Source organism: Pleurodeles waltl, chromosome 4_2 (genome assembly GCF_031143425.1).
Source record: "Pleurodeles waltl isolate 20211129_DDA chromosome 4_2, aPleWal1.hap1.20221129, whole genome shotgun sequence".
NCBI lineage: Eukaryota > Metazoa > Chordata > Amphibia > Caudata > Salamandridae > Pleurodeles > Pleurodeles waltl.
The window spans coordinates 91,854,493-91,876,548 of NC_090443.1; the positions used below are offsets into that span (position 1 = coordinate 91,854,493).

General features: G+C 48.5%; 1 protein-coding gene across 1 annotated transcript in view; it reads left to right on the plus strand.

Annotated features, from left to right (window-relative positions):
* Nucleotides 1-22,056, plus strand: part of MBD6 (methyl-CpG binding domain protein 6) — a 254,785-nt gene that overhangs the window by 217,907 nt on the left and 14,822 nt on the right. The window contains exons 11-12 of the mRNA XM_069230809.1: nucleotides 9,514-9,566; nucleotides 10,223-10,298. Of these exons, the coding sequence (XP_069086910.1) occupies nucleotides 9,514-9,566; nucleotides 10,223-10,298 (129 nt within the window). The remainder of the gene's footprint in view (nucleotides 1-9,513; nucleotides 9,567-10,222; nucleotides 10,299-22,056) is intronic.

A 22,056-nucleotide genomic window follows, 5' to 3' on the forward strand; every position in this document is an offset into this window, starting at 1 on the left:
AGTACTCATCATGGGCCCTCAACCCAACACGTGGAATGGCTCCCCGTGGCCACCCACCCTCGGAAACCCGCCCACCCCCACCAGCCAAGCCCACAACCTTGAGATCACCCTAGACTCCAACCTCAGCATGAATCATCAAATCAACTCAGTCACCTCCACCTGCTTCCACACCCTCTGCCGCCTATGCAAATCCTTCAAATGGATCCCCCTCAAACATAAAAAGACCGTCCTACGCACCCTCATCACCAGCAGACTGGACTCTGGCAACGCACTCTACGCTGGAGCCAACAAGAAACTCATCCACAAACTACAAAACATCCAGAACGTCGCTGCCAGACTGGTCATCGACCTACCTCGACACTACCACATCTCGCAACACCTGTGTACCCTGCACTGGCTTCCCATAGAGAAATAATCACCTTCAAGATCCTCACCCATGCACACAAAGCCCACCTCAACACCGGACCAGACTACCATTGACTCAACCTCCATGTACCTCACAGGACCCTACGCTCAGCCCTGCTCTCTCTCGCAGACGTACCCCGCATCAGGAAGACCAGAACAGGAGGGTGCTCCTTTTACTACCTCACAGCCACCGCATGGAACTCCCTTCCTGTCCACATCAGATAAACTACCTCCCTCCTCAGCTTCACGAAGGCATGGCTTTTTTAGGAACCAACGGTGAATGCTACATCCCCCTTTCCCTCAAAACCCCCCCAGGCCCTCCTCAGACCTTGAGACGAGTGAGTAGTTGCAATTTACAAGCTTTAAAAAAAAAAAAAAGTGGTTTAGAGTAGAGTAGAGTGGAGTAGACTGAAATTGGGGCAGATTCACGTGGACTGAGTTGGACTGGATTGGGGTGGATTGTATTGGAGTTGGATGGATTGGGGTGGTGTGGGTGGATTTGGTTGGAGTGGGGTGGATTGGGTAGCAGTGGACTTGATTGGAGTGGGGTGTGGGTTGTATTGGAGTAGGGTGGGTTGGATTGGAGTGGCTGAGATGGATTGGAGTGGGGTGTATTGGATTAGAGTTGGGTGGATCGGACTGGAGTGGGGTGGGGTGGATTTTATTGGGGTGAGGTGTATGGAATGGGATGAAGTGTACTGGACTGAAGTAGGGTAGATTGGCATGGGCTGGAATGGGTTGATTGGTGTGGGGAGAATTGGGATGAAGTGGGGTGGATTGAATTGGAGTGGGGAAAATTGGAGCGGGCAGATGGTTTTTTATTGTAGTAAATTTTATGGGATTGGAGTGGGTCAGGGTAGAGTGGGTCTGGTTGGAATGGGGCAGATTGTTTTGGATTAAAGTGGGGCAGACTGGAGTGGGGCAGACTGGAGTGGGGCAGATTGGAGTGGGGCAGATTGGAGTGGGGCAGTTTGAAGTGGGACAAATTGTTTTGGATTGGAGTGGGGCAGATAGTTTTGGATTGGAGCCAGGCAGATTGTATTAGGGTAGATTGTAGTGGGGTGGACTGGACTGGATTGGATTGGAGTGGGGTGCATTGTAGTGGGGCAGATTGTTTTGGATTGGAGCCAGGCAGATTGTATTAGGGTGGATTGGAGTGGGGTGGAATGGATTGAGTGGGGTGGATTGGATGGGAGTGGGATGGATTGGGTGGGTTGGATTAGAGTGTGGTGAATTGGGATGGAGTTGGATGGATTGGATTGGGGTCAGGTGGATTGGATTGGAGTGGGGCAGATTGGAGTGAGCCGGATTTGAGTAGGACAGTTTGTTTTGTATTGGAGTGGGTCAGATTGGAGTGGGTGGATAATTTTGGATTAAAGTGGGGCAGATTGTTTTGGATTGGGCAGATTGGAGTGGGGCAGGAGGTTTTGGATTGGAGTGGGGCAGAGTGGAGTGGTGTAGATGGGAGTGTGGCAGATTATTTTGGATTGGAGTGAACATATTTTAGATTGGCGTGGGGCAGATTGGAGTAGGGCAGACTGTTTTGGAGTGGTGTAGATTGTTTTGGCTTGGAGTGGGGCGAACTGGAGTGGGACAGATTAGAGGGGGGTGGGGTGGGATGTGGATTTGTGTGAGGTTGGGTGGATTGTAGTTGGGTGGATTGGGTTGTACTACACAATTATGTGTTAAAGCATCATTTCAGAAATTACACATATTAAGGAAACAATGTCGCTTTGCAATATTTAGAACAAGATATTTGTCATGTTTGAAGAACAGTGCCCACGAGCAAAAACGAAAGAAAACAGGAGTGCAAAGTGAGAAAAGACGATTTGGCAAAGTAAAAACGTTAGCTATAAAAAAAAAAAACTTTGCAATTTTGTTTGTCCTGCTGGGCATGTTATTGACAGTTACATGTCTTCTGTTTGCTGGGCTCTGGAAGTTAAAAAGAACAAAATAGAATCTCAATTACATCAGTAGCAACGGACGGGCACTGATTAAGTTGAATCAATTGGTGCTTAATCCCTACTCCACACAGAGGAACGGAAATGATGCCAGACCTGCAGTGACAAATTACGAGGATGTAAAGCACAGTGCCATGCAAGCCAACAAATGGTATGCAACAGGCGGGCTCTAAGCCCTTTCCTATACACAACAGTGTGTCACAAGCGAGACTCTGGCACATGCACTCGCATGCTCATGCCTGAAAATGACCAAGGAAAGCGCAAACATTTAAGAATTAAATAAAAATCCAAATTCCCCTCTGCTGATGAACAGCTCCCATTGCTAGAATAATGCAAGATTCTTTGATCCCAATAAAATCTCCTTTTTAGAGTCGAGCGCACAAGCCTGTCACTTTCATTGGTTTGTGGGCTTTCCTTTTAAAATCCGCTTAATTTCATTAGTGAAAAGCATGCGTACGTCATGCCGTTTCCGGTATTTAGCTCTCCTCAAGCACACCGGCCAACTACTGAAAACATACAAGGCTCCATGTTTTCAGCATTGTTTCCGGACTACTTTATCTTTTTATTTTCCAAGCAGCGCGATTGCGCTGGGTTTTACATAGCGCGATCACGCTCGGTTTTATGGTTTTCAATTCCAGTGTGATCGTGCTGCGTTTTACATAGCGCGAACGCACTCGTTTTTTTTCTTTCAATTTGTGTGCCAGGAAAAGCCCGGTTAGGAGTTTACAGCGCTAATAGCTCTAAGTTGAGCAAATGCGAGATCCGTTGCATTACAAATACTTGTTACAGATTATTATGAAGAAAATGCTGCATCAGTGAAAAAAGGGAACAAAAACGAAGGTATAATGTTACAACAGTTAAACCACCTCAAAAATCAAGCAAATTGTGTTTGTTTAGCATGGACTCTAACCTATGCTGCAGATGAAATAAAAGTGTAAAAGCCACTGACCAGTCCAAATTACAACCGAGTCACAAATTCCAGTGCTTGGTCAAAAAGATTTGGATGAAGCAGAATTCATTAAATGGTCAAAGTTCATAAGCACATTTGACTTTCATTGAAATTGAATATGCGTGTTCTAGTCCTTTAGACATCTGTCTCAATGTTATCAGGAGTTGGGAACGTTAAAACAAGGCATGAGAGCAGTTTCTAATAGATTCTGTACCATTTCCAGTAGTTAACTTGCAACCCTTTTATCGTCACTAATGTAGACATTAGGTTACTTTACCAAAAGATGTTTATCGGTGCCTCATTACGAGTAGCACTGACACTTTAGACAACCATATCTCCAGGTTTGTCAGTGTGAATCTTGTCCGGATTCACATGCTGTGCATTATTCTGCCATTTAGTGGTTGGGTCCGTAATTGAGTCCTTTCTTTCTCTCTCTCTTATTTTTTTCTTTTGCCATTTTCGTAGACCACCATTTGGTGATATGTCCATCGCACTTATGTCATCAGACATGCCCCAGAGGTTTTCAGGCATGGCCTCCATCTTAAGATACTTTTTTTCCTCGTGCAACCTGTTTTCTGACGGTAACCTGTGTATCCCCTTTCATATATTTGGAGGCAGACGGGTTGCTTGTGAATCATGAAAATTCTTCAAACTGCAAAGCTGCTGCTACTACTACCTACTACTTGTACAGGTAAGTAACCATATTGTTTTTGCAACCTAAGGGGGTCATTATGACCCTGGCGGAAGGCGGAGAAGTGGCGTTAAGACCGCCAACAGGCTGGCGGTCTTTTTTTTTTTTTATTATGACCATGGCGGTTACCGCCATGGTCATCCGCCGGTTCTCCATTCCGCCCGCCGGGCTGGAGACCTGGGTCTCCAGCCCGGCGGCCGTCACTATACCGCCGGTGGTATTTTGACCTGGCTTACCACCGTGGAGTTCCTGCGGTTGGAACCGCCACGAAATCCATGACGGTAAGCACTATCAGTGGCAGGGAATTCCTTCCCTGGCACTGATAGGGGTCTCCCCCACCCCGACTCCCTCCCTTACACCCCCCACCATCCCTGCCACCCCCCAAAGGTGGCAGGACCCTCCTCCCCACCCCGACCCCCAACATCACAGAACTCAAACACACACGACACGCACGCAGGCACCACCAACACACGCACACACACCGACATACATGCCTACATCCACACACACAGTCAGACACGCACACCCACATACAAACATACATTCACACATCCATACAGACATACCCACAGGCATACACGCACTCATTCCCAAAACACGCAACACCCCCGCAAGCATACACGCACTCACACACCCCCTCTACATACACAGATGCACACCCCCATGCACCCACACAACACCCCCCCACCCATCCCATAACGGACGATCGACTTACCTGTTCCGTCGATCCTCCGGGAGGGGACGGGAGCCATGGGGGCTGCTCCGCCGCCACCACACCACCAACAGAACACCGCCACGCCGAATCACAGGACGTGATTCGTGGGCGGTGTTCTGTTGGTGTGGCAGTGAAGGTGGAGCAACCTCCACTTCCCCACCGCCCGCCAGTATGGCTGTTGGCGGCTCTCCATCGGAAAAAGGACAGAGAGCAGCCAACAGTCATAATATGCCGAGCGGCAAACCGCCACTACTGGCGGTCTTCCGCACGGCGGTCCCTCAGCGGTCTTGTAAAAAGACCACCGAGGTTGTAATGACCACCTAAATCTTTTCTGGGTTCGCATGCTGTGCATCAACTTCGTACTGGTATCCTTCTCCTTATGGAGTGCAGGCAGAAAGCAATTAAAACTTGCTCCAGAAGTTTTAACACTTTCTGTGGTGCCTGGGCTTCTCTGTTTTCTTGTATATCTACAAACTAGTGTTTTTGGGAAGGTGTGTATGTAGGATCAGGTAGCTGCCATACTTGTGTCATTGATGCAAATGTTAGCAAGGAGGCCAGGGTTGCTCTATTTTTCCTTGTAATGTGTGCTCTTAGTGTGTCCTCCTACCTTGTTTCCTGCTTTTGTATCAAGTTTGAAATGTCTTCACTTTCCATCATGCAATGGTCCTTTTTAATACTGTGCTCCTTGTTTGGTAGTGCAAAGGAGGTAAAAAGTATTTTGTAGCATGAATCCTTTTATGGATTTCCATGCTGTGCATTATTCCACCATCTAGTGGTTGGGTCTGGAATTGTCTGTGGTTTTTTTCTTTTTATTTATTTCTGTGGCTTCGTCGACCACCATTTGGTGCTAGGTTCATCCCCTGCGTGAGATCAGACAGTGCCCCGGATGTTCCTGTGCATTGTAGCCATATTCAGATTCTTTTTTCTGCTGTTGGGTCTGGAAGCAAAGGAGGAGCTCTGAAGATTTTTCGGAAGACGCTGAAAAAACTTTGAAAAAAACATTGAGTTGCTGAACCGGATGAAGAAAGAAACCCACAAGAGAGAAGGGAACCCTTCTCTCTCACGTCCGGCAGGGGACTCCGCTGGAAAGAACACATGACCAGAGAATCAGTCAAGGTAGGGGTCATGGAAACCACCCCAGTTAAGTTCTGCCTAAACTGCCATCATAAGTTTGTGCAACAAAACCCCCACAAATTCTGCCATCTATGCCTCCTGAAGAGCCATGGGGACGAGGACTGCCCGGCCCTTGCTGCATTTGTACCGCAAACTCTTCAAGTACACAGAAGAGACTAGAACACCGTGCAGTCATGACCAGCAGCCAGAGACCAAGGACATCACTCAAAGTCCTGGGTGTATCCAGCGACAGAGATGATAATGTCCGATGGAGCACAGTCAGCTCCTGGAGGATTGGACATTGAAATCCTTGAAGGAGATGCCGAAAGAAAACAAACGGTGAAAAGGGCTGCAAGAGAATCCAGAAGAGGCAAAGACCTCGGACGAGAAAACACAGAAAGCAGCCTCAACGTCTAAGAAAACGACGATTGAAGGCCAGCTGTGAACAAAAGAGGCCCATGGATCCCAGCCTCAGGATACCAGTGGGGGCAAGACATCGAAAACATCAAAAAACACAACAGGTTGAGAGGCCTCAAAGGAAACACCAAAACCGTTTGAAGGAAGAACCACCGACCCCTAAAAAGAGAACATCCACGATGGTAGACATCAAAAGGGCTCAAGAGGTGGAGAAAAAGAAACAAAGGCTTGAGGCTGAAATGGCGGCACTTCTTCAACGCAAGAAGGATTCGGAGATGCATTGAAGGAATTACGAATTCCAAGTAAACCATATGCGTCTTTCGACGTCGAAGAATAGGAAGCAGCTTTAGAAGTCCTGGTGAGAACAGAACATCATGAAGAGGAGACTGAGGGGGAATTCTAAGACCCCGAAGGGCTAGAGGCAACAGGAGGCTTTTAGGATGAAAGGAATGACCTCGACACAGCGAGCCCAGAGGAACAGGTAGATAACTGTCCCTCAAAACGATCACATCCCGATGACACTGCACTATATAACAGCCTAATCAGAAGGCCTGCAGAGACCTATAGGGTACCACTAGAGGAGGAGAAAGGAGACTTTTGTTTTCTCCTCAAGAACTTGATGCTTTCAAGCAAGCGGAATCTATATCTTCCAAAGCTGCCCAGCATATTGGACCAAGGCAAGGAGACACTCATAGATCCTGCTACAGCCAAAGCAGTAGCCCCCAGAATAAAAAAGAAATGACAAACCCTCACTAAAGGACCCCAAATATTTTCAGGGGAACACAGCAGCAGACCCCACCATTGTCACAACCACCAAAAGAAGTAATGTACACACCTCTACAGACTCACCTCTAAAAATGGAGAGCAAGTGACTTGACATGGTGAAGAGGAATATGGAAAAAGAAGCAGCAGCTTATGAAAAAGCTTCCAGAGGAAGACAAAAAAAGAGCCAGGGCTGTTATATAAGAGGGTAAGAACATCGCTAGCACATGCCTGAAGTCAGCCCTAGATTCAGCATATACAGCCAGCTAACAGATGTTCACAGGCACAACTTTGAGGAGATATACTTGGCTAAGGATGTCTGCCTTTAAGCAAGAAGTTCAAGGTTCAGTTATCAACAGACCTTTTACAGAGGAGGTGATATTTGTCCAGGTGGTGGATGAGTCCCTGCAACAAATTAAAAAGCCCAATAAGATGGCTACAGCAAAGGGGGAGCCTTATAGTACAGAGGTACTTTCATGAAGGGTGTAAGTACAATTGGGGTCTCACACAGAGGGGATCATTCTCAACAGAGCAACAACACTGACCTATTTGCGATAGCAGAAAACAAAAAATGCATACTCTTCACCTGTAGGTATCAACACCACCAGTCAAAAGGGAATGCCCTGTCACTAAACTGGTCAAGAAGATTTGCTTACGCCTTTCCATCGATTCCTCTGATCCCAAAGGTACTGGAGGAAGCCAAGCAGCCAGGGACAGACCTCAACCTCATAGCCCCACAATGGGCCAGACAGACTTGGACTGTTCGAGCAAATTTGAGTACCAAGGGACAAATGATCAGAATCAAGAAGTAACGAGACCTCCTTACAATGCACAATGCATAAGGGCAAGGTGTTTCATCTGGAGAAATAATAAAGAAGGCAGGAAAGCCTTCCATGAGCCAATGCGATGTAACAAAATGGAGAAGATACCTCCACTGGCGCACTACAAACTAGTCAACTGAGACATTAACAAAACAAGAAACTACTAATATACCTCACTCATCTGCTGGACAGTAGGAGAAACTATTCAACACTCAAGGTGCATTTGACAGCTATTGTATCATACACCGGAGGCGCCTTATGCAAAAGGTTTTTCACCTTACCAGTGGTAAAGACATTTCTAGAGGGGTCCAAACAAATAGTACCACCAAGAAGGGCACCGGCGACCATGTGGAGCCTAAACACAGCATTACCACAATTGGTGATAAAATAATTTGAGCCCATGCACAAAGATGAACACTGATATATCACACTTAAAACTGCATTTTTAATCACAATCATATTACTACGGAGAGTAAGTGAACTCCAAGCTTTAACAATACAGGAACCATACATGCAAATACATAAGGACAACGTGGTTCTCAGAACAAGCCCACAGTTCTTACCCCAGGTGTTGAGAAACTTCCATGGCACTCAAAGTATATAATTACAGTGTTTTTTAAAAATCTGCAAACACAACAGGAAAAGACCTTGCATACCCTGGATGTGATTAGAGCTTTAATGTATTATTTACAAGAGACTAAACAGTTTCGCAAGGGAAACGAGTTGTTCGTCTCCTCGCCTAAGCCACCAAGGACTCACCTGTTGCAAAGGGCCCAATTGTACAATGGATTGTGGAAACAATACATATATGCTACTCTACGGCAGGGACTACTCTTCCTTCGCACCCTCAAGCTCATTCAAAGGGAAAAAAAGTGCAACTCTAATGTTCTTAGCAAACGTGCCCTTAGACACAATTTGTGTAGCAGCAGTATGGGCCTCTCCCCACACAGTTACAAGACATTACTGTGTGGACATATAAATGAACAAGGAAGCGCAAGTGGGACTACAAGTACTGTAACACCTGTTTGCAAGTTCTTCCTCATTTCATACCAATCAACCCAAAGAAGAGGATATTGCTATAAAATCTAATGCACAGCATGTGAGTCCAGTAAAGATTCATACTGCAAAACAAAATGGTTACTTACCAGTAGGAGAAGCTTTGCAGCTCAGAGAGTTTTCTGGATTCACATGCAACCCACCCACCTCCCCAGAAATCGGAAGTAGCACAAACAGGTGGGAAGGGTGATTTTCTCAAAAGACAAGCTGAAAGCTAAAGACAAAAGGAAGAAAAAAAGAATCTGAAGATTGCTACTATGCATAGAAACATCGGGAGTGTCGTCTGACGTCACACATGGGACAGACCCAGCACCTAATGGTGCTTGACGACGCCCACAAAGAAGAAAACCACAAAAAAAAAAAGAAAGAAAACACAATTCCGGATCAACTACTAAAAGGCAGAATAATGCACAGCATTTGAATCCATAATACCCTTCAAACTGCAAAACGATTCCTACTGATAAATACCATTTTGTATCCCTTTCCTTACATGCTTTGTTTCCTGTTCGTAGTACATGACAGGGCCGTGTACATCTGAAGTGTGCAGGACTGAAACATAGTTGCCTTTGGAGAGATGGCGAACATTAACACAGTGATAACAGCTATTATGTTTTAACACACAGGTGCATACTGAGAAGCTGAAACCTTCAAGAAGAGGAAGGAGAAGAAACACCAAGTAAGTGATAGGTTTATAGGTATTTCTCGATGTTTCTGCCAAAGGTGCCCTTTTTTGATTTAATTGTATTGTTATTGTTAGCTAGCACTATTATTTATTTTTATGTTCCCTTTTCTGTAGACTGTCTTACAGGCTAAAGGTGCCTGGGTTAATTGGGTACTAAAGTCTGACTCTTGTTATGTTGACCCTTTCATCAAATGTGGAGGGTGGATAAGCAGCTTTAGGGGTCACCAAGTGCCCTGGAGTTCACCGCCAAAGACTAGCACACGGAGGGCAAAGGACCTTAAGAATGTCAACAGTAGACATGGATAATTACGTAGAAGTTTGAATCCCTCTTTTTTACATTACATGTTCATTCAAGATCTACGTTTCCCTATTTGTCTTTATCCCTATGAGCCATGTATGTGGTGCCTACTGATCATGAGACAAAGTCACTAATTATTGGCACTCAGACGACTTGGGCTTTCTTTTATAAAAAATCTGCCAAACATCCATCCCTCTAAACACTCTCCCTCATTGTCTTCTGGCCTGTTATTCTTGAATTGAGTGCATGCACAATAAGCATCCTAATTTATCTAAAAATTGCTTTCAGGAGAAATTGTCCATTAAAGTGCTTGTAGCTCACCAGGTCTAATTTGTTCATGTTTTCTCTATAGCATCCCGAGGATGAGCACAAGACTCGATGGGCCTCCGTCCAAATGGGGAAATGCCGATCCAGGCAGTGTTTCAAATGTAAGAATATGCTACTCTTTGAAGCCCTTTGTGAAAACCTTTCAGCTTTAGTTTATTTAATCTGCCTGTGTGCCGCACTTAAAGATTTGGGGCCAGATGTATGAAGCAGTTTTGCCGGTCGCAAATGGCCCATCTGGCTGTTTGTGACTGATAAAAGGCTTCTGGCCATGTATTATCCGTATTTTGCAAATCAGGAACTTGTTACCGACTCGCAAAATAGGGATTGCAACTCACTATTAGGAAATGGCTTGCCAAGGATGTCCCTTCCTAGCAAGTTGCAGGGCCATGTAAGAATGTTTTGCGTCCAGGAATGCGGTCACAAAACATTCTCGTTACCATCAACTTCAAGTTGGTGGTAACCCATTTGCAAAAGGAAATAGGCCCCAAAGGGACTCGTTCCCCTTTGTGAATGGAGCTGCAGACTTTTTTGAAGAACAGGCAGTGGTCCCAAGGACCACTGCCTACTCTTCAAAAATGAAAAGAAAACTTTTCAGTTTTCTTTATATAGTGCATCCTGTTTCCTTTAAGGAAAACGGGCTGCATTACAAAAAAACAAAGATTGCTTTATTTAAATCAATCACAGACATGGTGGTCTGCTGGCCCCAGCAGGCCACCATTCCCGTGATTGTGGGCATTCTGAAATGGGTCGCAAATTGCGACCTGCCTCATGTATATATTATGAGGCAGGTCTCTTGCAACTCATTTGGGAATTGCAAACAGTGTCACACACACTGTGCTACATCCCCGTTTGCAATTTCCTAATAGCGAATCTCAAAGATTGCTATTAGAGAACCGCCAACTACTTTTTGCATACATCTGGCCTTTACATCCTGCTCACTCTGATATTTTTTCTTATACTCCAAATATCTGCAAGTTATTACTAATTAGAGACAAGTTATTTAAACGTAAATACAGAGTCATAGCCTGTGTGGCTGTTGATATACAAGCTCTGCTTACTCCTGCATCTAGTGTTGGAGTTGGACTATTGCCTCATTTTTCTTCAAAGAAGTCTTTTGGGACAGCACAACCTACTTACCGACGTTGGAGACTGTGGATGAGTTAGAAGGTCATGGATCGGAATCCCTTCAGAGAATGTCTTTAGTGCCATGTACTGTTGGGTTGATTTTTACGCTCTCTCTAACATGTGCCTCTCTGAAAGCACGTTGAGTGCCACCGTGACTCTTGCTCGGGCCTTTAGAAGGAAAAATACTCTTAAGCAGTGAAGAGACAGGCGGTGGGCCCACAAGGATGTATGGCTCCTCCACATAGACACCAAATATCTTTGTTGAGGCAGATCCACTCAGCACGGAAGAAGAAGAATCTGGTGAGTCACCTAACCTTCTGGCCTACCAACCCAGTCCTAAGATCATTGGCTCCGACTCCTTGAAGCCTGAGGAGAAGAAACTTCTCAAGGAGAAAGAGGCGTCCGAGGATGTTCCATCTACCTCCACTGACCCAGGATCATATCTAATGACTACAATGAGATGTGTGAGTCTGGTCCACACCCTAGCCTCTTCTAAAACCTATAAGCAGCTGCATGTCGTAGCTGAGTACCATCTTTTTGGGGAAAGGGCGTTGAGCCCTGTTCATAAGCTGCTGCGTTTCAGTGCTCCATCGCCCACAGGCCATGGTCAATACCGAAGTAAGGCATAAAAGGCAAGAAGGGATCTGGCCAAAAGCCTCGACCCTCAGTGGCCTTTGAGTCTGAGACCACAAGCACTGAAACCTCAAAACTGATGCCTCTGCTGAGACCAAATATATTGTCTGCACTTAAAACTTCATCTTCTCTGAGGCCACCAACAATCGACTAGGAGGAGAGGCCTATCCTGGAGAAATTGCATCAGGAGCTGTATAAAAGGCGTCCATCCACCCACAGGCAAGATCTCTAGATAGGAAAAGATTTTGCCCTAGAAGAGCAGGCTCACCTTCTAAGATGCTCAGTCTTCAGACACTTCTGCTTCCATCACTCTCCGAAAGGTATAGGGACAAGGCTTTTGCCCCTACTACTCCAAGATCAACTCAAGTAGCTGCGCCCTCTGGCACACTGCGTGGTGCCATTCACCCTGTTTTCAGCGCAGAACCCGCTACCAGCACTAAATTGCAGCGCAAAATGCCTGTTTCCACCCATTGACAGAATTCCATTAAATCTCACAGAGTTTTTATGAAACTAGGCGGAATTCCACAGAGTCAAATTCTGTGAGTTCCGCCCACTCCTAGTTATCATCAACAGTGTGGCATGGGTTACTCTGGGGGCTCCTTTAAAGGGAACAGCTGAATAGGTCAGGGCATAGGCTTCCCACTAAGGGATCCCCCGATCACACTACACCTACAACTTCAGCGGTTTCTTCCCCACTGGGGGGAGATCACCCCAGACCAGTGGTTTCTGTCAATCGAGAAGAGCTACTGTCTAGAGCTCATCCCAACCCCACCAAATATCCTCCCCAGCACGCACACCTGCAGACCAGAACATCTCTGACTAGTGCAGGAAGTGGTTCAGGCGCACCTACTTGCAGGAGCCATTGAGCCAGTGCCCTTTAAACACCAGGCATCTTCTCCCTATACTTCCTCATTGCCAAAAAGGATGGCTTCTTCAGGTTAATCCTCGCTCTCTGGCCTCTCATCAGATACGTCTTGTCAGAACATTTTCACATTGTCGCTCTACAGGATTGCTGCAGCACAGCAACTTCATGGCCGTGTTAAACCTGAAGGATGCCTACTTTCGCATCTCAGTCCACCTGGCTCATCAGTGCTACCTTTCTTAATGATAAACGACCAATTCAAAGTCCTACCCTTTGGAGTTCTAACGACCTCAAGGGTTTCACCAGATGTCTAGCAGTGGTAGCCACCCACCTCAGGAGGGGAGAAACTCAGTCTTCCCATACCTAAATAACTGTTTCATCAACAGCTCAAACAGACTAGACTGCCAAGCCCTCAAATCAAGCTGCAATTTCCTTCCTACACATCTGGGGGTTCCCAGTAAACTCCACAAAGTTTAACTGTGAGCTACTCGAAGTTCAGCCATTCCTAGGATCAAACCTAAAAACAGTTTTGTGCAAAGGTTACCCCAGCATTCAAAGCCTTAGAGGCTTTCCAGTTTCTGTCTCTTTTCCAGCACCTTCATCCTCTCACTATTCATAACCATGGTCCCTGCTATATGGCTTCATATATGCCCACTCGAAGAGTGCCTTTCAGGTCAATAGTCACAAGAGAAGGGTCAGATGAAAGATTGAGTGTTAATAGGAGCTACAACCCATCGCTCTCTGCAGTGGTGAAACAGCAGTAATTTGTTGAGGGTCATACCTTTCACAGACCCAACTCCACAGGTGCCATCAACATAGACACAGCTCTTTCCAGCTGAGGAGTGCATCTCAACAAAATGACAGTCCAGGATGTGTGGCCACCTCATCAGTGGGGACTCCACTTCAGCCATCTGGCACTCTTAGGCATTCGTCTAGCCCTCAAAGCTTTTCAATTTGAGGATTGGGGCACTGTGGTTCTGACAACACAGTTGACAAGGCCGCCATGTTATACATTCAGAAGTACAGTGGCACGCACTCCCCTCGTCTGTTGGCCCCAGCGCAACAAATCTCCACTGGGTGATCCATCTCCAAGCACATCTCCTGGCAGAGTATTCTCTGTGGGTAGACAGCAACTTTGCAGTCTTGCTCAGCAGAACACAGCAACAGGCCCACAAGTGGAAATTCCATACAGAATGTTTACGCCCTTATTTTTGCCGGTGGGCCACACCAAACACACAGCTTGATTTAAGTGCTGGCCTAGTGGGAACTCCATCAGATGGTAACAGAGTTCCCTACCTACCATTAGGCGTTATGGTCCGCCTGCCTGATTTTGATTAGGGCAGACCATAGTTTGATGACGGTGGAGAATTGGAAATATGTCCATCCACGTAATTTAGATGGGTGGTTAGATAGCCGTTTTTCAGTGCTTGATATGTCCGTCGGGCCAGCACACATTTCAAAATTTGGCAGGCGTCCTCTCCATCAGGGCAAAGAGATAATTTAATCTTTCACCCTGGCAGAAGATGGACCATTGTCCAAGATCAAAATTGGGCCCATAGACCTTTTCACCCCATGCGAAAAACACAAAATGCCCAAATTTTGCTGCCAGGTGTGACACCCCCGGTCCATGGGTTATGCTCTGTCAATAAACTGATCAGGGATCTTTACTTTACCTCCTCGTGCACTTCTGCTGCACGTGATTGGGAGGTTAAGGCACGCTTCCCTCACCTTTATCCTAGGGCAAACAATAATGGTTCTCAAACCTCCTAAGAGTTCCATAGCCCCGTATGAGAAGCTCCTCAAAAGGCCAGACGTTCTCACACAAAATCAGGGCACGGTCAGACACCCAGACCCCAGGCAGTTCAACCTAGTGATCTTGCTTCTGAGTTCCTAGAGTTTGGTTACCTTAACTTACCTCAAGAGTGCATGGAAATACCCAGGAAGGCCTGTAGACCTATCATCACACACCTGCTATGTTGCCAAGCCGAAGCGGTTTACCCACTACTGTTCCCCAAACTATGTAAACACTCTAATGCCTATATTACAATACATTGTTTGCTGCCTGCTACATCTGCAGAAGTCGGAATTAGCCTATACTTTAATTCGGTTACACCTAGCCACTACCCCTCATACATGCATAACAGGGAACACAACTCTTCAAAATCCAAGTTACTAAAGCTTTTCTGGAGGGCCTTAAACATGTCATCCCACAAAGGTACCTTCTGCCCCAGTCTGGAGTCTGAATGTCTTTCTCACCAGATTAATGGGGGCCTCCTTTTAAGTCCTTGCATTCTTGCCCTCTGCAGATCCTCTGCTTGAAGGTTGCCTTCCTTGTAGCCATAACATCTCTTAGAGGTATCATTCAACTACAAGCCCTTATATTACAGGAACCGTTCGTCCAGGTTCACAGTAACAGAGTTGTTGTTCTTCAGGTTCTTTTTTTCTGCCATGGAGTATGGAAACAAAACAGAGGAGCTCCAGGAGAATCGGAGAGGGGGAAAATTTAGGAAAACCGAGAAACAGAATTGGAACATCAAAGAACACCAAAAAATCTAATTGAAATGACAGGCAACTGATTTTTGCAAAAAAATAAAATTAAAATAAACTAACAAACACCGGCTTGAGAACTACTGGGTTGGAGAATGTACAACCAGGTAACCGGGACTGTCGAGGGGATAGAGAATGCAACCTTTTGATTTTTTTTTAAAGTAACATCATAAAATTGCACAAAAGGATTCTGAGCAAAATACCATAGCTCCCACGGTTGCAAAGCTTGTGCCAAGTTCCAGCCAAAAACTCTGAAGGTCAGGAAGGGACAGAAGTGGGCACACTATGCAATGATGCAGTCTCTGCGGAAGCAAACTTCACTTAATGACATCGGCCTGTCCAGTGACGAGGAGGAAAACACAGAGAAATCTGACTTGGCTTGGGGAGATGACTTTGATGACGATGAAAGGGTCATCGACCTTGAGAGACCGGAAGCAGCGAGGAAGGCTTTGAAAGAAAGTAACAGCATGCACTCTGCTTCTAAGCATTTGATGATTAAAGGGGAGAGAAGAATGGAGTGCCATGCATGCAAGACCTAGGACATCACAAGGGCAAACCCTCTGTTTCTTGTTTGTCGCCAAAAGGTGATAGGGACAAGCTGAGGCAAAAGGAAGCGAAGGTGTAAGAATCACTCAGAAGAGGAAATCGATTCCAGCACTGGACCATGAACACCAGTCACTCGAATTACAGTGAAGGAAACATTGACTCGAAGCGGAAATGGTGCTCGCTCTTTGACTGTCCCCTGTGTGTCTGCCTCAGTCTAACCCTTTTTTGCATTTCTGTATCCCCAAGTGAGGGCCTGCTGACCCCGTGTGATCGCGCTCCCCTCTTGCCTTTCTGTACCCCTGAGTGCCTGTTAACCCCCGTGTGATCGCGCTCCCCTTTACTTTTTGTACCCCCGAGTGCCTGGTGCCCCTCGTGCCCCCCCGTCCCTCCGCCGTTTTCCCACTGTTTTCCTCGCTTTTTTCCCGCCTTCTGTACCGCTCCTGGGTACTTTTTTCCGCTTTTTGGCCCGCTCGCCTCCCGAGGCCAATCGCCGTTTTTCCCGCTCTTTTTCTCGCCACCCTACCTGCCCTCCGCCCGCCTCCCAACTGTCTCCGCCCCCCCCCGGCTACCCCTTAAATGGCGGCCGCTGCGAGGCCGCGCAGCTGGCGCGCCGCTGGCACGCCGAAGGCGCGCCTAAGGCAAGCCCGTCTGCGCCCGTCCGCGCCTGGACCGCACCCAGCGCCCGAACCCCTGGCCCCCGCGCCCCCGTCTGACCTACAACTCCGCCACCCTCGCCAACCTCAACCCCGGCCGCACGCCGGGCTGCTACCGCGCCACCCCGAAACGGACCCACGGATCCTTCACCTGCAACAACTGCCGCTTCTCCTGCCATCGGACCCAATCCGCTCCCGCCAATAACAACGCCCCCGGAAACAACCTCCACTGCATCCTGGTCAACACCCGATCCGTCCACAGATACGCCATCGAACTGTGGAACCTTATCAACTCAACGAACCCGGACATCGCCTTCCTCACCGAGACCTGGATGAACCCCTCCTCGGCACCCGACATCGCCATAGCCATCCCCGACGGCTACAAAATCATCCGGAAAGACCGCACCAACCGCACCGGAGGAGGCATCGCCATCGCTCACAAAAACTCCATCCGAGTCGCAACCGACACCGACAACTCGCTCCCCGACACCGAACATCTACACTTCACAATCCACAGCGACCCCAAGACCACCCTCAGAGGCACTCTCATGTACAGACCACCAGGCCCCCGCTCCAAGTTCACCGAAGACATCGCAGACTTCGTCAACCCTCACGCACTCTCCTCCACCGACTACATCCTCCTAGGAGACCTCAATTTTCACCTAGAGAACCTCACCGACAACCACACCACCGCCCTCCTGGACAACCTCGCCAACCTGGGACTGAATCAGCTTGTCAACACCCCAACCCACTACGCCGGACACACGCTCGACCCCATCTTCTCCTCCAGCAGACACGTCACCTTCAGCCACACCACCGAACTCACCTGGTCGGACCACAGATGTGTCCACTTCAGCTTCAAGAAGACCACCGTACACCACCACACCCAGCAACCCCCAAGAAGACACTGGAACCGTATCACCACGGAGCAGCTCGCAGCAACCCTCTCCCAGAACCAACCCACCTACACCACCGACCCCAACGAAGCCGCCAACAACCTCACCAACTGGCTCTCCGACTGCGCAAACCTCCTGGCCCCCCTGAAGACCCAAGCCAGCTCCAACAACCACAAGAAAAGTTCTTGGTTCACCCCGACCTCAAAGACTCCAAGAAGGAATGCCGCGTCCGCGAGAAGACGTGGCGCCTCAACCAGACCGAAGAGAACCTGTCAGCTCTCAAGGACGCCACCCGCCAACACCACCAACACCTCCGCGCCGCACGAAAAACCGCCTACCGGAACAGACTTGACAACAACGCACACAACAGCAAGGAACTTTTTGGCATCGTCAAAGAGCTCTCCAACCCAGACGCAGAAAAAAACTCCATCCCTCCATCACAGGACCTCTGCGACTCCCTCCCTCGCGACCTTTTTCCACCAGAAGATCACCGACATATACAACAGCTTCCCGACCACCAACACGAACCCCCACCCGGAACCCACCAACGAGATCACCACCATCCTCACCTGGAGCCCAACCACCACCGAGGAGATCACCCGCACCATGAATTCGATCCACTCCGGTTCCCCATCGGACCCCTGCCCGCACCACATCTACAACAAGGCCGACGACATCATCGCACCGCACCTTCGAGACGTCATCAACGCCTCCCTCACCGCCGCCACCTTCCCGGAGAGCTGGAAACACGCAGAGCTCAACGCCCTCCTAAAGAAGCCCACAGCAGACCCCACCGATCTCAAAAACCTTCGGCCCATCTCTCTCCTGCCGTTCCCCGCCAAAGTGATTGAGAAAATTGTCAACTTTCAGCTCACCAATGCCCTGGAAACCAACGACTCCCTCGACCCCACACAGTTTGGTTTCAGAGCCAACCACAGCACCGAAACCGCCCTCATCGCAGCCACGGACGACATCAGGACCCTGACCGACAAGGGTGAGACTGTGGCCCTCATACTTCTGGACCTATCTGCGGCCTTCGACACGGTCTGCCACCGCACCCTGATACGACGTCTCAGCAACGCCGGCATCAGAAACAAGGCCCTCGAATGGATCGTCTCCTTCCTCTCCGGCAGGACCCAGAGAGTCCGCCTCCCCCCCTTCAGATCAACAGCCACGGAAATCATCTGCGGCGTACCCCAAGGATCCTCCCTCAGCCCCACTCTCTTCAACGTCTACATGACCCCCCTGGCGAACATCGCACGCAACCACGGACTCGACCTGATATCATACGCCGATGACACCCAGCTCATCCTATCCCTCACTAACAACCCCACCGCAGGCAGAACCAGATTACACGAAGGAATGAAGGAAGTGGCGAACTGGATGACAGACAGCCGTCTAAAACTGAACGCAGACAAGACGGAGGTCCTCATCCTCGGCCCCACTCCCACCGCATGGGACGACTCCTGGTGGCCCCCCGCCCTAGGCAGCACCCCCCAACCCACCGACCACGCCCGCAACCTCGGCTTCATCCTGGACTCATCCCTCACCATGTCCAGGCAGGTGAACGAAGTGACCTCGGCATGCTTCAATACCCTCCGCATGCTTCGCAAAATCTTCCGCTGGATCCCCACCGAGACCAGGAAGACGGTCACCCACGCCCTCGTAACCAGTCGCCTGGACTACGGGAACACCCTGTACGCCGGCATCACCACCAACCTGATGAGGAAACTCCAACGTATCCAGAACGCCGCCGCGAGACTCATCCTGGACATCCCTCGCCACCATCACATCTCCGGACACCTGAAAAAACTCCACTGGCTCCCCGTCAACAAGAGGATCACCTTCCGACTTCTGACCCACGCACACAAAGCCCTTCACAACCTCGGACCCAAACTGATCAACAGCCGCATCTCCTTCTACACCCCTTCGCGCACTCTACGTTCCGCCGGTCAGGCCCTGGCAGCTGTACCCCGCATCCGCAAAGCCACCGCCGGAGGAAGATCTTTCTCTTTCTTGGCAGCGAAGACCTGGAACTCGCTACCCAGCCACCTTCGCGCCATACCTGACCACCTCCCCTTCAGAAGGCAGCTCAAGACCTGGCTCTTCGAGCACTGACCCCCTCCCCCCCAGCGCCTTGAGACCCTTTATGGGTGAGTAGCGCGCTTTATAAATTTGATTGATTGATTGATTGATTGACTGTTGCAGAAGAAAAGGACTGACGAACTAATGAAGGGGTTTCGAATGTCACCATGTCCAATAGAGTCGAAAACTGTTTAGGAAGAGCCCATAGAGCTCAATCCTCTGACTACCCCCGAACCTCACAATGAGGAACAGGAAGAAATCTTGAAGATGAGAGCAGCGTTGAGGTTATCACTTTCAAAGAACAGGTTGCACAAGAAGAGGGCTGGTGGGACCTCAATGCCAAGGAGGTAGTGGCTCATATCCTCAGAGGTCTTTGCCGCCAGACTACTAGGCGGTGTACACCTCTGTGATAAAACACCAAGGGTGTTAAACTTGAGGACAAACAATCATAGTCCTACTTCCTTCTCAAAACATTCATGTCATCCCAGAAGAAGAATTTGTATCTTCCACTGATCCTTAGCATTCTTGCGTAAAGACAGAATGCATTTCAAGAGCCTACATCATCGAAGTCAGTGACATCTTGAGTCAAAAAGAAATACAAACACTCCACTGAGGACCCTGTGTTCATCTCAGGTTACGCAGTTGCTGGCGCAATCACCATAACTACAGACAGGAAGACAGGTAAAAACATTGCATCAGCAGGACCACCCGGAGGCGAAGAAAGCAACAGGATTGTAATGGTGGTCAGAAAAATGGAGAGGGCGTCAGCCACTCAGTGGAGAATTGCAGTTTCTAGCACACTCTCCTATCGCTATGGCCATTAACCTTTAAAATGAGAAATTTCTCTGTAGGTAAGAACCAAATGAGACCTCCTTTTCTATATATATTGATGTAATGATTTAAACCAAATTAAAGGAGCCATTGAAAGAGGTCAGTATCTTCTCAACTGAACCGAAGGGCAGCTTCTATACAAGGCCCAATAATTTATTGAAATAATTATTTTTCTGTTTGTAATGGCTGCAGAGTGCAGGGGCTACTGCACGAAGCTGGCTCTGTATATAATATATAAAAATGAGATATAGTGTGCACAGAGTCCAGGGATTCCCCCGAGGCTTAATAGAGGCTACAGTAGATAATACTAATGCTCTCTTTTGTGGAAGTGTGGTTGAGCAGTTAGGCTTATCAGAGGGTAGTGCAAGGGATTTGTTGTACACACATAGACAATAGAAGCAGCACACACTCAATGACTTGACTCCAGACCAATGGTTTTTATACAGCAAAAAAAAAATCTTTATTTTTAGAACCACAAGATTCAAATTGCAGGTAAGTACTTCAGTAGATTCCTATTTCACATATAGATCAAGTTTGTTTGAAATCAATAAGTTATACAGTTTTTGAAATATCGGCAATTATCTGTTTTAAAAGTTGAAACACAGCAATTTTCAGAAACAGTTTCTGTCACGTCTCAGATGGGCAGACCTGGAGGGTTTAGAGGAGCTCTGGGGGGGCCCACAAGTAGGCACCAAACACACACCCTCAGCAGCACTGGGGCGGCCGGGTGCAGGGTGCAAACAAGGCACTAGGTGTCCAATGGCCGGGGGTCACTCAGATGCTGCAGGCAAGGTCCAGGAGGTCGTCTCGGGCAAACCACAGGCTGGACAGGGAGGAGGGCCGCCTGCGGAACGTAGCTGCACTGGAGGTCGGGTTTTCCAAGGCCTGGGGGCTGTGGGTGCAGTGTGTCTTTAGGCGTCGCATATCTTCGTCCGGAGCTTTCACAGTCAAGGGAGTCTTCGGGATTCCCTCTGCAGGCGTTGTCGTGGAGGGGTGGAGTGGTCAACCCAGGGTGGGCACCTGCTCAGAATCGGCCGGGGGTCCTCCCTAGTTGGTTGGGCCACCTGGACACTGGCCGTGGGTGTCAGTGCAGAGTGGTCAGGCCTCATGCATTCAGAGTGAGGCTGGAGTCCTTGGTTGTTGTTCCTTCTTGGACAGGACCACTGTCCACTGGAGTTCTTGGTCCTTTCGGGTGCTGGGCAGTCCTCTGGAGCTTGGCAGAGGTCGCTGGTCCCGCTGGATGAGTCGTTGTTCTTGTGCAGGTTCTTTGAAGCAGGAGACAGGCCGGTAGGGCTAGGGCCGAGTCAGTTGTCATCTTCCTTCTTCTGTGCTGGGGTTTCAGCTTAGCCTTCTTACTTCTTGTCAGGTCGCCAGGAATGAGCTGGGTTCAGGGAGGCCCTTAAATCCTAGATTTAGGTGCGTTTCAAGAGTCTGAGGGCAGTAGCCAATGGGTCCTGTCCCTGAGGGTGGCTACACCCTTCTTTTGTCCACTCCCTTTGGGGAGGGGGTCACAAACTGAACCCTATCGGTCCCTGTCCTCCAAACCATGATGGAGGATTCTGCAGGGAGGGGGTTACCTCAGCTAGGGGTGGTCCTAGCTGGGGTGGTCACTCCTCCCTGTTTTCCCCAATTTTCCTGCCGGGCTTGTCCCCAAAAGTGGGGCATTGTCCAGGAGACAGGC